The sequence below is a fragment of the Oncorhynchus gorbuscha genome, linkage group LG10 (genome assembly GCF_021184085.1).
Source record: "Oncorhynchus gorbuscha isolate QuinsamMale2020 ecotype Even-year linkage group LG10, OgorEven_v1.0, whole genome shotgun sequence".
NCBI classification, from domain to species: domain Eukaryota; kingdom Metazoa; phylum Chordata; class Actinopteri; order Salmoniformes; family Salmonidae; genus Oncorhynchus; species Oncorhynchus gorbuscha.
Genome location: NC_060182.1, coordinates 33,373,303 through 33,386,716, shown reverse-complemented (window position 1 = coordinate 33,386,716; position 13,414 = coordinate 33,373,303). Strand labels below are relative to the sequence as shown.

The window sequence follows — 13,414 nt, the reverse complement described above, 5'->3', positions numbered from 1 at the left end:
GGACTAAGTCAACCGTAACATGGTGGTGAAGCTCGTTAAGGTCAAAAAGTGGAAATTCAACTTGTTAATCATGAATCGCTCGCGATATGCTTTAGCTGTGCATTGCAGGCTAGTAGAGATGATTCCTGGGTGTTAGGCTAACAGCTGTGTGCCTAGTGTTGACTCATCGTCTCTCTTTCTCTCTCTCTCTCTCTGTGTGTGTATGTGTTTGTGTGTTTGTCTGTCCGTTCCACAGGGTTGTCAAAGAGGAGATTTCCGATGACAACGCCAAGTTGCCCTGCTTCAACGGGAGAGTGGTGTCCTGGGTAAGTGATATGGATGGCGCCCCCCATGTCGTTTTCCACCTGTCCCGTAGCCCCCACTCCTGTTGCTCTCCTCTTCGCCTCGCTGCGGCTCACTGGCTCAACGTGTAGATAAACATACATGTAGTCTAACATCTACCTAGAGAGATCACACTGTCACGCCTCCACTGTACAGCACTCAAGACTCTACAGCAGAGAGGGGATACATTCGTTGAGCTTCTATGCTATGCGCCTCATGCAGGTGTGAACTCAGCCAATGGGAGATGAACCAAGGCATGGTTGCACAACGACATCACACCTGACCAGGCTTGACAGTTTTACTAGCAATATTATACAGTATCGACAGTTAACAATGATTTACATTGCATCTTATCACACGGCTAACATAGCTGACATGATACCATACACAGGTTCGTTTGGTATAGTTGTACATGGTGCTAGGAGCAGTGATGCATTGCATTGTCACGACAGGCGTTTTTACGTACACGTCCTGTGTATTACATGTCGAAGACATGCTGTGATGAGAGAATACTTCCATACTGTCCAACAAGAGGGTGATTTACTGTGTCACCATCAGGAAACCAAGTCAAATGTTACACAGCACAGTGGTAAAACAAGAAGAGTAGGGTAAGAACGCTCCGAAACAATTGTGAGACCTTTTTTAAGGAAGTCGGACAATCCTAAAACTGATTGTCGGACAATCCTAAAACATAACAGGTAGATGAAAAGTAAAGTATTGCAAATTTCTAATAGAGATTTTGATAAAAGGCTGTATTTTACATGAGGTTTTGCCAGTGTCTTAAACATGTCCCTGGGTTATTAGATTCTCCTTCTGGCATGTTCCTTTAACACTCATTATTATGGCTCACATGAAAGCGGAGCAGCTGTATCTATGGATTTGCAGAAGGTCATCAACGTAAACTGTTGTTTTGAGGGTGACATTTCAGGTCTATGTCATCATGGTAACCAATTTTAAACGGAGACAAACCTTATATAAAATATGTTTAATTTTGACCTTTGAAACAACTTCAGATTTTCAAGTTGTATCCACTGTCAGAAAAAAAACAATAGGCTGGGCAGGACTTTTAGTTGGTCTCCCATCCAGAGGAAGTCGAAGTTAAAGAATATGACAAAATGAAATCAAAGTTGATTTAAAGTGCATTTAAAGTTTGATTTGATTTGATTTTGTCCTATTCTTTAACTTAGATTTTTGGTTGAGATGGAGATATGAGTCCAACATGTTTATTATTTAAATCAACCATTAGCTTGAAACCCATAGGCCTGTATGCATGGTCTATTATAAGTTGAATCCTGGGCTGAATTGAAACAATAGCTGTCGATGACTTCACAAATGTTATATTGGCCTAAATAGTATCATTGATAATATTTGACTTCTAAAGCATGTTTCATTTGCTCTGTTAAAACTTCCTGTTGGAAAGACTTTGATAGCAGCACTGAATCTATTTAGTTAGTAAGTGAAGATCTCTCAATAATCAAACCTCAAGATGATGGTAGTGGTCAGTGACAAAATCAAATCCGACATATCAAGTATTCATTTGTAGACACACTGGATATTGAATTGTGTTTGTTTGTTAACACAACCAAATATCAACATTTGAAGGAGATGTACTGTATCTTCTGCTTGAATAGTTCCATCTGTGTCACTGATTTATATCTGGCTTTAATTCCAGTTGGTCTACAATTGAATAACTCATATGTTTGATTCACGTCTCCATCTCAACCAAAAATCGAAGTTAAAGAATAGAACTGAATCAAATCAAAGCTCATTTTAAATACATTTTGGTTTGATTTTGTCCTGTTCGTTAACTTCGATGTTTGGTTGAGATGGAGACGTGAATCCAACCTATCAATTATTCATTTGTAGACAAACTGGACTAAGTCTGTGCGTAGAAGATACTCCTTGAAATGTTCATATTTGGTTGTGTCGACAACCAAACACGATTCAATATCACTTTTGCAATGCAGAAATAATAACCTATTGTCGACAGGTTAAGAAGTTATATATTGGATTCATGTCTCTCACTAAACCCAGAATAAAGGTCCAAGAATAGGATGAAGCCAGAGGCTCAGATGAAATTTACATTTACATTTACATTTAAGTCATTTAGCAGACGCTCTTATCCAGAGCGACTTACAAATTGGTGCATTCACCTTATGCCATCTTGCTATGTTCATACAAATATTTACACATGTTAAGTTTGCTGAAAATATATGCATTTGACAGTGAGAGGACGTCAAAAGTTTTGACATTGAAGGGTTTTTCTTTTGACTATTTTCTACATTGTCGAAAAATAGTGAAGATATCAAAACTATGAAATTACACATATGGAATCATGTTGTAAATATTTGAGATTCTTCAAATAGCCCTTTGCCTTTAATTGTTTTTTAATTTTTATTTAAATGTAACTTTTATTCAAATAGGTAAGTCAGTTAAAAACAAATTCTTATTTACAATGATGTTAAACAAATCAATTAATATTTTATATTTAAGATTCTTCAAAGTAGCCACCCTTTGCCTTTGACAGTTTTGCACATTCTTGGCATTCTCTCAACCAACTTCATGAGGAATGCTTTTCCAACAGTCTTGAAGTTCCCAGATATGCTGAGCACTAGTTGGCTACTTTTTCTTCACTCTGCGATCCAACTCATCCCAAACCATCTCAATTGGGCTGAGGTCGGGTGATTGTGGAGGCCAGATTATCTGATGCAGCACTCCATCTGTTTCCTTGGTCAAATGGCCCTTACACAGCCTGGAGGTGTGTTTTGGTTCATTGTACTGTTGAAAGACAAATGATAGTCCCTCAAACCAGATGGGATGGCTTATCGCTGCAGAATGCTGTGGTAGCCATGCTGGTTAAGTGTGCCTTTAATTCTAAATACATAACGGACAGTGTCACCAGCAAAGCACCCTCTCACCTCTTCCTCCATGCTTCACGGTGGGAACCACACATGCAGAGATCATCCTTTCACCTACTCTGCATCTCACAAAGACACAGCGGTGTTAACCAAAAATCTCAAATTTGGACTCATTAAACCAAATGACCCAAGCATTAGATGCATTTCCTTTAAATTGAAATTCAAGATATCATGCAAAGGTCGCAGGTCTGTGGAGATCTTGCTTTAATATCTGCACAGAATCTCCGGCAGCATTGGTCACTTGCACTATGTACTTTTAATGTCATCTCAACTGCAATCCAGGTCATTTGGTTGTGCTATTAGATGAAGAACAGTGAGATCACATGTCACTTGTTATCTGATATTGTTTTCTCATTTGAACTCTGTTGTGCTTTAAATGGTTGAAAGCGCAGTGATAAAAATTTACATGACAACTAAACCAAAAAAGAACAGTATATTTTATATTGTTTTATTTTTATTCACACCAAATACAAACATACACACATACGAACAACAACTTACAGAACGACACAAACAACGACTACATCTCCATGTTTTTCGATTTGATTCTGGTTGTGCTTTTAGTTGGTTGCAAGCATAAGTGATAAGTTGAAATGTCATTGATCAGCGTCTCAACCTAATTTTACCCAATTATCCACATTGAAATGGCATGGTGTGCCCAGTAGGGAATTTCTCTCTTATGTCGCTCAGATAACTCTCTTAACTATGTATGTTTGTGTGGATTTGTCTCTGTGCCTGGATCTGTCTCTGTTCCTGGATCTGTCTCTGTGCCTGGATCTGTCTCTGTGCCTGGATCTGTTCCTGGATCTGTTTCTGTGCCTGGATCTGTTCCTGGATCTGTCTCTGTTCCTGGATCTGTTTCTGGATCTTTCTCTGTTCCTGGATCTGTCTCTGTTCCTGGATCTGTCTCTGTGCCTGGATCTGTCTCTGTTCCTGGATCTGTCTCTGTTCCTGGATCTGTCTCTGTGCCTGGATCTGTTCCTGGATCTGTCTCTGTTCCTGGATCTGTTTCTGGATCTTTCTCTGTTCCTGGATCTGTCTCTGTTCCTGGATCTGTCTCTGTGCCTGGATCTGTCTCTGTTCCTGGATCTGTCTCTGTGCCTGGATCTGTTCCTGGATCTGTCTCTGTGCCTGGATCTGTCTCTGTTCCTGGATCTGTCTCTGTTCCTGGATCTGTCTCTGTTCCTGGATCTGTCTCTGTGCCTGGATCTGTCTCTGTTCCTGGATCTGTCTCTGTTCCCGGATCTGTCTCTGTTCCTGGATCTGTCTCTGTGCCTGGATCTGTCTCTGTTCCTGGATCTGTCTCTGTGCCTGGATCTGTCTCTGTGCCTGGATCTGTCTCTGTTCCTGGATCTGTCTCTGTGCCTGGATCTGTTCCTGGATCTGTCTCTGTTCCTGGATATGTCTCTGTTCCTGGATCTGTCTCTGTTCCTGGATCTGTCTCTGTGCCTGGATCTGTCTCTGTTCCTGGATCTGTCTCTGTGCCTGGATCTGTCTCTGTTCCTGGATCTGTCTCTGTGCCTGGATCTGTTCCTGGATCTGTCTCTGTTCCTGGATCTGTTCCTGGATCTGTCTCTGTGCCTGGATCTGTCTCTGTTCCTGGATCTGTCTCTGTTCCTGGATCTGTCTCTGTGCCTGGATCTGTCTCTGTGCCTGGATCGGTCTCTGTTCCTGGATCTTTTTCTGTTCCTGGATCTGTCTCTGTTCCTGGATCTGTTTCTGTTCCTGGATCTGTCTCTGTGCCTGGATCTGTCTCTGTGCCTGTATCTGTCTCTGTGCCTGGATCTGTTCCTGGATCTGTCTCTGTGCCTGGATCTGTCTCTGTGCCTGGATCGGTCTCTGTTCCTGGATCTTTTTCTGTTCCTGGATCTGTCTCTGTTCCTGGATCTGTTTCTGTTCCTGGATCTGTCTCTGTGCCTGGATCTGTCTCTGTTCCTGGATCTTTTTCTGTTCCTGGATCTGTCTCTGTTCCTGGATCTGTTTCTGTTCCTGGATCGGTCTCTGTTCCTGGATCTTTTTCTGTTCCTGGATCTGTCTCTGTTCCTGGATCGGTCTCTGTTCCTGGATCTTTTTCTGTTCCTGGATCTTTTTCTGTTCCTGGATCTGTCTCTGTTCCTGGATCTGTCTCTGTTCCTGGATCTGTCTCTGTTCCTGGATCTGTTCCTGGATCTGTCTCTGTGCCTGGATCTGTCTCTGTGCCTGTATCTGTCTCTGTGCCTGGATCTGTTCCTGGATCTGTCTCTGTGCCTGGATCTGTCTCTGTGCCTGTATCTGTCTCTGTGCCTGGATCTGTTCCTGGATCTGTCTCTGTGCCTGGATCTGTCTCTGTTCCTGGATCGGTCTCTGTTCCTGGATCTTTTTCTGTTCCTGGATCTGTCTCTGTTCCTGGATCTGTTTCTGTTCCTGGATCTGTCTCTGTTCCTGGATCTGTCTCTGTGCCTGTATCTGTCTCTGTTCCTGGATCTGTCTCTGTGCCTGGATCTGTCTCTGTTCCTGGATCTGTCTCTGTGCCTGTATCTGTCTCTGTGCCTGTATCTGTCTCTGTTCCTGGATCTGTCTCTGTGCCTGGATCTGTCTCTGTGCCTGTATCTGTCTCTGTTCCTGGATCTGTCTCTGTGCCTGGATCTGTCTCTGTTCCTGGATCTGTCTCTGTTCCTGGATCTGTCTCTGTGCCTGGATCTGTCTCTGTTCCTGGATCTGTCTCTGTGCCTGGATCTGTCTCTGTTCCTGGATCTTTTTCTGTTCCTGGATCTGTCTCTGTGCCTGGATCTTTTTCTGTTCCTGGATCTGTCTCTGTTCCTGGATCTGTCTCTGTTCCTGGATCTTTTTCTGTTCCTGGATCTGTCTCTTTATGTCTTATGTATGTTTCTATATCTGTTTTTGTGACTGAAAATGTATGTTCCTCTCTTTGTCTGTTTTATATCTCTTTCTCGAACCTCGATTTCCAGCTTTCAGTACAAGACTTGGGAACTATAGGAACACATGAATGCTCTTTTTCAGTCTCTTTTTCTGTGCATCTCTATGTCTTAATTGGTCTCTGGTATTCTGTCTCTGACTCACAATCTCTCTCTCTCTCTCTCTCTCTCTCTCTCTCTCTCTGTCTCTGTCTCTGTCTCTGTCTCTGTCTGTCTCTGCAGCTGGTCCTGGCAGAGAGCTCCCACTCTGATGGGGGGTCCCAGTGTACAGAGAGCCACCAAGAGCTGCCACCCCCCCTGGAGAGGACAGGGGGCATCGGTGACTCCCGCCCACCCTCCTTCCAGTGAGTACTCTGCTCTGGCTGCGTCTGTGTCCTACTGCACATAAACACCATGCACACATCATTACACACACAAGTGCACACAAATACACACACACACACCATGTGCACCATGTGACCTTTCTAATTCACCACAAGCCATATGCTAATCAGAATCTGGAGAGCTCATCACAGAGATTCAACCCACACGGGGGCCGAGCCGAACGCATACGGGAGGTGGAGGTTTGTGTGTTTGTGCATTCTTCTGTGTGTGTAGGTGTGTATGTGTGCCAAGGTTCACGCTAGCTAACTCTCACTTACTGCTCACCAATGAAGTGGCTGCCCACCCATCTGTGTGGTAACACGCTAGTCTGCTCATCTATGTAGCTAGCTAAGAGTCGTCATGGTGAATATGCACCCAGAGCGACGGCAGAAATAGCTATGATAGATAGGGTAAACATCTTCAGGGAGAGACTGCTGCTATTCAATGTTTCCCATTGTGTAGAGCCACTAAAAGCACCCATCCAGACCCATACTACAGTTCATCGTTAATAAAGAGATATGAGGACAGACCATGTGTGGCATGATTACATAGCTGGGTTAAACGCTTAGAAGCCAGACCCTGTTTCTCAAAGCTTGTTTGACCCGAATGCAAGCACTAGACTTTGACTTCAAACAGACTGATTACAGATTCTCACTGCATTCGTTAAAGGAAGGCCCCAAAGCTAAATGTAGCAGGACAGGCTGTGGGCCCGTGGGCTGGAGCTGTTACCATTATATTACAGCAGTGTTTTAGCTACTGCAGGAGTCTGTATTGAGAGCATGCAATCTGTCATGTTTCAGTATCTCTTTATCCGCTGTTTGACATCGTGGCTCTTTCTTGTCCTCTGCGGGCTGCTGGTCGCTGCTGCTTGGCTGTCAGGCTGCCTGATGATTCTATTCTTCAAGCCTCTGCTCTTCCTGCTGCATCTACTGCCACCTTGTGGTCAAACATAGACATGTCAGCTGTCAGCTCCCTCACCACCACAATGCTGTCACTTTAAGGCAGGGGTGTCAAAGTCAAATGGACGGAGGGCCAAATAAAAAAATTAGCTACAAGCCGAGGGCCGGACTGTTCGAATGTTCATTGAAAAATTTTTAAATGACGCATATAGTCTAGTGAACCTAATTGAACCTACTGAAAACCTAACAAATATATTCCAATATGATCAGATAAATAAAGCAATATTTTCTTATGGCTCTGTCAGTAATCTTTAATTTTCAACAGACACAAAAGACAAATTTCCTTTATATAAAAATCCCCATAACATGAACATTAAATGAAAGAAACCGGTATTCAAGGCACCATCAGTAGCCTATATTTTCTATTTTAGCAAAAGTGGGCTAAATTTACTTCAAAGAAAAAAACAATAATAGCAATTTTCTATCATCCACTCAACTGAAATATTTTTAAAATATAATTGGATTGAAATACAATAAAATAAAGTGCAAAAATCTATTAATCAAAAACAACACTTTGTTTAAGGAGAAGTAACATGCAGTGAAAACAAATATTAAACTTTAACTTTTAAACTTGAACTGAGTAAAAACTCTAAATATGTGATTGCACAGTAATGTTCACTTGTTTGAGGTTGAGGGTGATACTTGGTGGTGTCCCATCTTTTCCACAAGTTCATCAATGTTCGGGGTAAGGCTCTGAGCTGAGGAAATCCTCAGAATTGAGTGGAGGTGTTCAGCAGTAAGTCGACTTCTGTGTGATGTTTTGTTCAAGTTCATCAAAGAAAACAGTTGTTCACACAGGTATGTGCTGCCAAACATAGACAACGTTTGAGCAGCCTGGATGCGCAGCTGGGGCATTGTGTCGGGGAGGAAACGGGCGAACTCCGCAGCACCCACTGCCGCATATTTTGCCCTCAGTGCATCATTGCATTGGAGGTCAATCAACTCCATTTGGAGGTTTGGTGGTGAGCTTTCCACGTCAACAGAAAATGGGTTACCGAGCAGTTCCAACCTGCTTTTTTGTGCTTCAAAGTCAGCAAATCGGCGTCGAAAGTCAGCGGCAAGCATACCTATTTTATCAGCCAACTGTGCGCTCGGGAACGCACTGGTAGAGAGCTTCTCTTTCATGGTCTGGCAGCTGGGAAAGTGGCTAAAATTTTCTTTCCGCATCTGCGTCTCCCACAGAGTCAGTTTGGTTTTAAATGCCTTCACTGTACTGTACATATCAGAGATGACACGATCCCGACCCTGCAGCTGCAAGTTCATTGCATTCAGATGACTCGTAATGTCACACAGAAAAGCCATTTCACACAGAAACATTTCGTCTCGGAGTTGTGTTGTGTCTTTCCCTTTGCTGTCCAAGAACAGACAAATCTCCTCACGAAGCTCGAAACATCTTTGAAGCACCTTTCCCTGGCTTAGCCATCGCACCTCTGTGTGATAAGGCAAATCACCATGCTCCGTTTCTAACTCCGTCAGAAATGCCTTGAACTGGCGGTGATTCAAACCTTTGGCTCTGATAAAGTTAACTGTGCGCGTGATGATGCTCATTACATGCTCCATTTTCAAGGCTTTACCGCACAACGCTTCCTGGTGTATGATACAATGATAAGCTGTCAGCTCACCTGTCGCGTTTTCCTCTTGCATCTTTTCCCGTATCTTCGTCACCAGTCCGCTCCTGTGTCCACACATCGCAGGTGCTCCGTCGGTTGTCAAACCCACGAGTTTTTCCCAAGGCAGCTCCATCTCATTTACACATCTTGACACCTCTTCATACAAATCATGCCCCGTAGTTGTGCCATGCATAGGACGTAAAGCCAAAAACTCCTCTGTCACGCTTAGGCTGGAGTCCACTCCGCGGATGAAAATTGACAACTGGGCAATGTCAGAAATGTTGGTGCTCTCATCCACAGCCAAGGAATATGCAATGAAATCTTTTCCCTTTTTCACAAGCTGCTCTTTTAGATTGATGGACAACTGGTCTACTCTCTCGGCAATGGTGTTTCTGCTCAGACTCACATTTAAAAAGAGTTGCCTTTTTTTCTGGGCAAACTTCGTCACAAACTTTAATCATGCAGTTTTTGATGAAATCCCCCTCCGTAAATGGCCGGGCTGATTTAGCGATCTCTTCTGCCAAAATAAAACTGGCCTTGACAGCAGCCTGGCCTTGTGATTTGGCTTTTTGAACAGAGCCTGTCGAGATTTGAGGCCTCGTTTTAATTCCTCTGCCTTTTGTAGCCTTTGTTCCATGTCCATATTCTTGTTTTTGTCCGCGTGTTTCGTTTCATAATGTCGTCTCAGATTATACTCTTTCAGTACCGCCACACTTTCTCCACACAGAAGACACACAGGTTTTCCAGCTACCTCCGTGAACAAATACTCCGACTCCCACCTTGTTTGAAACCCCCGGTTCTCAGTGTCCACCTTCCGTTTTGCCATTTTTGATGGGTATCTGAAAGTTAATTTTACTGTGATGCTGACAACTGCTGTGCCAATAAATATTGAAATGAAGCAGCCTACTGCTCGGTGCGTCACCGTTGCATTGTGGGAAATGTAGTATTGGTGCGTGTAAAAGATCTGCGGGCTGCCGGCTTGCTGCGGTCTGCGGGCCGGTTCTAATAATAAATCAAGATCATCCCAGGGGCCGTAAAAAAACCTTCTCGCGGGCCGGATGTGGCCCGCGGGCCTTGACTCTGACATATGTGCTTTAAGGGCTTTATTTAAGGGCTTTATTGGTATGTGAAACATATATTCTACATTGCCAAAGCAAGTGAAATACATAATAAATAAAATTTAAATAAACACTAAAATGACATATTATGTATATATACAGTGTTGTAATGATGTACAAAAGGGATAATAAATAAACTTGAATATAGGTTGTATTTACAATGGTGTTTGTTCTTCACTGGTTGCCATTTTCTTGTGGCAACAAGTCACACATCTTGCTGCTGTGATTGTACACTGTGGTATACAGGAGTTTATCAAAATTAGATTTATTTTAGAATTCTTTGTGGGTCTGTGTAATCTGAAGGAAATATTTGTCTCTAATATGGTTATACATTTAGCAGGAGATTAGGAAGTGCAGCTCAGTTTCTTCTCTTGAGAGCCAGGTCTGCCTTCAGTGGCCTTTCTCAATAGCATAGTTATGCTCACTGAGTCTGTACATAGTCAAAGATATTCTTAATTTTGGGTAAGTCACAGTGGTCAGGTATTCTGCCACTGTGTACTCTCTGTTTAGGGCCAAATAGAATTCTAGATTGCTCTGTTTTTTGTCAATTCTTTCCAATGTGTCAAGTAATTATATTTTTGTTTTCTCATGATTTGGTTTGGTCAAATAGTGTTGCTGTCCTGGGGCTCTGTGGGGTCTGTTTGTGTTTGTGAACAGAGCCCCAGGACCAGCTTGCTTAGGGGGCTCATATCCAGGTTAATTTCTCTGCAGGTGATGGCTTTGTTATGGAAGGTTTTGGAATCGCTTCCTTTTAGGTGTTTGTAGAATTTAACTGCTATTTTCTGGATGTTTTATATATTTATATGTATCAGCCTAATTCAGCTCTGTATGCAATATTTTGTGTTTTACGTTGTACGCAGGGGATATTTTTGCAGAATTCTGCATGCAGAGTCTCAATTTGGTGTTTGTACCATTTTGTGAAATCTTGGTTGGGGAGTGGACCCAAGACCTCACAACCATAAAGGGCAATGGGTTCTATAACTGAATCAAGTATTTTTAGCCAGATTCTAACTGGTATGTCAAATTTGATGTTCCTTTTGATGGCATAGAAGGCCCTTCTTGCCTTGTCTCTCAGATCGTTCACAGCTTTGTGGAAGTTACCTGTGGCGCTGATGTTTAGGCCGAGGTATGTATCGTTTTTTGTGTCCTCTAGGGCAATGGTGTCTAAATGGAATTTGTATTCGTGGTCCTGGCAACTAGACCCTTTTTGGAACACCATTATTTTTGTCTTACTGGGATTTACTGTCAGGGCCCAGGTCTTACAGAATCTGTGCAGAGAATCTAGGTGCTACTGTAGGCCCTCGTTGGTTGGGGACAGAAGCACCAGATCATTAGAAAACTGTAGACATTTGACTTCAGATTCTAGTAGGGTGAGGCTGGGTGCTGCAGACTGTTCTAGTGCCCTCACAAATTCGGTGATGTATATGTTGAAAAGGGTGGGGCTTAAGCTGCATCCCTGTCTCACTCCCCAGCCCTGTGGTATGAAATGTGTGTGTTGTTTGCTAATTTCAACCACACACTTGTTGTTTGTGTACATGGATTTTATAATGTCGTATGTTTATCCCGCAACACCACTTTCCATCAATTTGTATAGCAGGTCATCATGACAAACTGAGTCGAAAGATTTTTTTAAATCAACAAAGCGTGAGAAGACTTTGCCTTTGTTTTGATTTGTTTGTTTGTCAATTAGGGTGTGCAGGGTGAATATGTGGTCTGTCATACGGTAATTTGGTAAATATCAAATTTGACATTTGCTCAGTCCATTGTTTTCACTAAGGAAATGTTTGAGTCTGATGTTAATGATAATGCAGTGGATTTTCCCAAGGTTGCTGTTGACGCATATCCCATGGTAGTTATTGGGGTCAAATTTGTCTCCACTTTTGTTGATTGGGGTGATCAGTCCTTGGTTCCAAATAGTCCTTGGTTCCAAATATTGGGGAATATGCCAAATCAAATCAAATATGGTGTAGATCTTACCGGTGAAACGTGAAGGTGTAGACCCTACCGAGAAATGCTTACCTACAAGCCCTTAACCAACAATGCAGTTAAAGAGAAATAATTAAGAAACCATTTCTTAAATAAACTAAAGTAAAAAAATCAGGGCGTACCGATACCAAGTCAATGTGCAGAGGTACAGGTTATTTGAGGTAATTTGCAAAGTGACTTTGCATAGATAATAAACAGCAAGTAGCAGCAGTGTGAAAACAAGGGTGGGGGGGCAGTTTTATGGCTTGGTGTTAGAAGCTGTTAAGGAGCGTTTTGGTCCTAGACTTGGCATTCCGGTACCGCTTGCCATGCGTTAGCAGAGAGAACTTGGGTGACTGGAGTCTTTGATAATTTTTCCTTCCTCTGACACCGCCTAGTATATAGGTCCTGGATGTCAGGAAGCTTGGCCCCAGTGATGTACTGGGCCGTACGCACTACTCTCTGTAGCGCCTCACAGTCAGATACTGAGCAGTTGCCATACCAGGCAGTGATGCAACCGGTCAGGATGCTCTCGATGGTGCAGCTGTAGAACTTTTTGACGATCTGGGGACCCATGCCAAATCCAGTCTCCTGAGGAGGAAAAGGTGTTGTTGTGTCCTCTTCACAACTGTCTTGGTGTGTTTGGACCATGATTGTTTGTTGGTGATGTGGACACCAAGGAACTTGAACCTCTTGACCCACTCCACTTCAGCCCCGTCAATGTTAATGGGGGCCTGTTCGGCCCTCCTTTTCCTATAGTCCACGATCAGCTCCTTTGTCTTGCTCACATTGAGGGAGAGGTGGTTGTCCTGGCACCACACTGCCAGGTCTCTGACCTCCTCCCTATAGGCTGTCTCATCATTGTCGGTGATCAGGCCTACCACTGTTGTGTCGTCTACAAACATAACGATGGTGTTGGAGTTGTGCTTGGCCACGCAGTCATGGGTGAACAGGGAGTACTGGAGGGGACCCCAGTGTTGAGGATCAGCGTGGCAGATGTGTTGTTACCTACCCTTACCACCTGGGAGCGGCCCGTCATGAAGTCCAGGATCCAGTTGCAGAGGGAAGTGTTTAGTCCCAAGGTCCTTAGCTTAGTGATGAGCGTTGTGGGTACTATGGTGTTGAACAATGAGCTGTAGTCAATAAACAACATTCTCACGTAGGTGTTCCTTTTGTCCAGGTGGGAAAGGGCAGTGTGGAGTGTGATTGAGATTGCGCCATCTGTGGATCTGTTGGGGCAGTATG

The 13,414-nt window shown here is 43.3% G+C and overlaps 1 protein-coding gene across 2 annotated transcripts in view; it reads left to right on the top strand.

The window, feature by feature from the left end:
• LOC124045909 (segment polarity protein dishevelled homolog DVL-1-like) overlaps positions 1-13,414 on the top strand; it is a 67,835-nt gene that overhangs the window by 10,822 nt on the left and 43,599 nt on the right. For both annotated transcript variants that reach the window (XM_046365706.1, XM_046365705.1), the window contains exons 2-3: positions 236-305; positions 6,377-6,498. In XM_046365706.1, the coding sequence (XP_046221662.1) occupies positions 236-305; positions 6,377-6,498 (192 nt within the window). The remainder of the gene's footprint in view (positions 1-235; positions 306-6,376; positions 6,499-13,414) is intronic.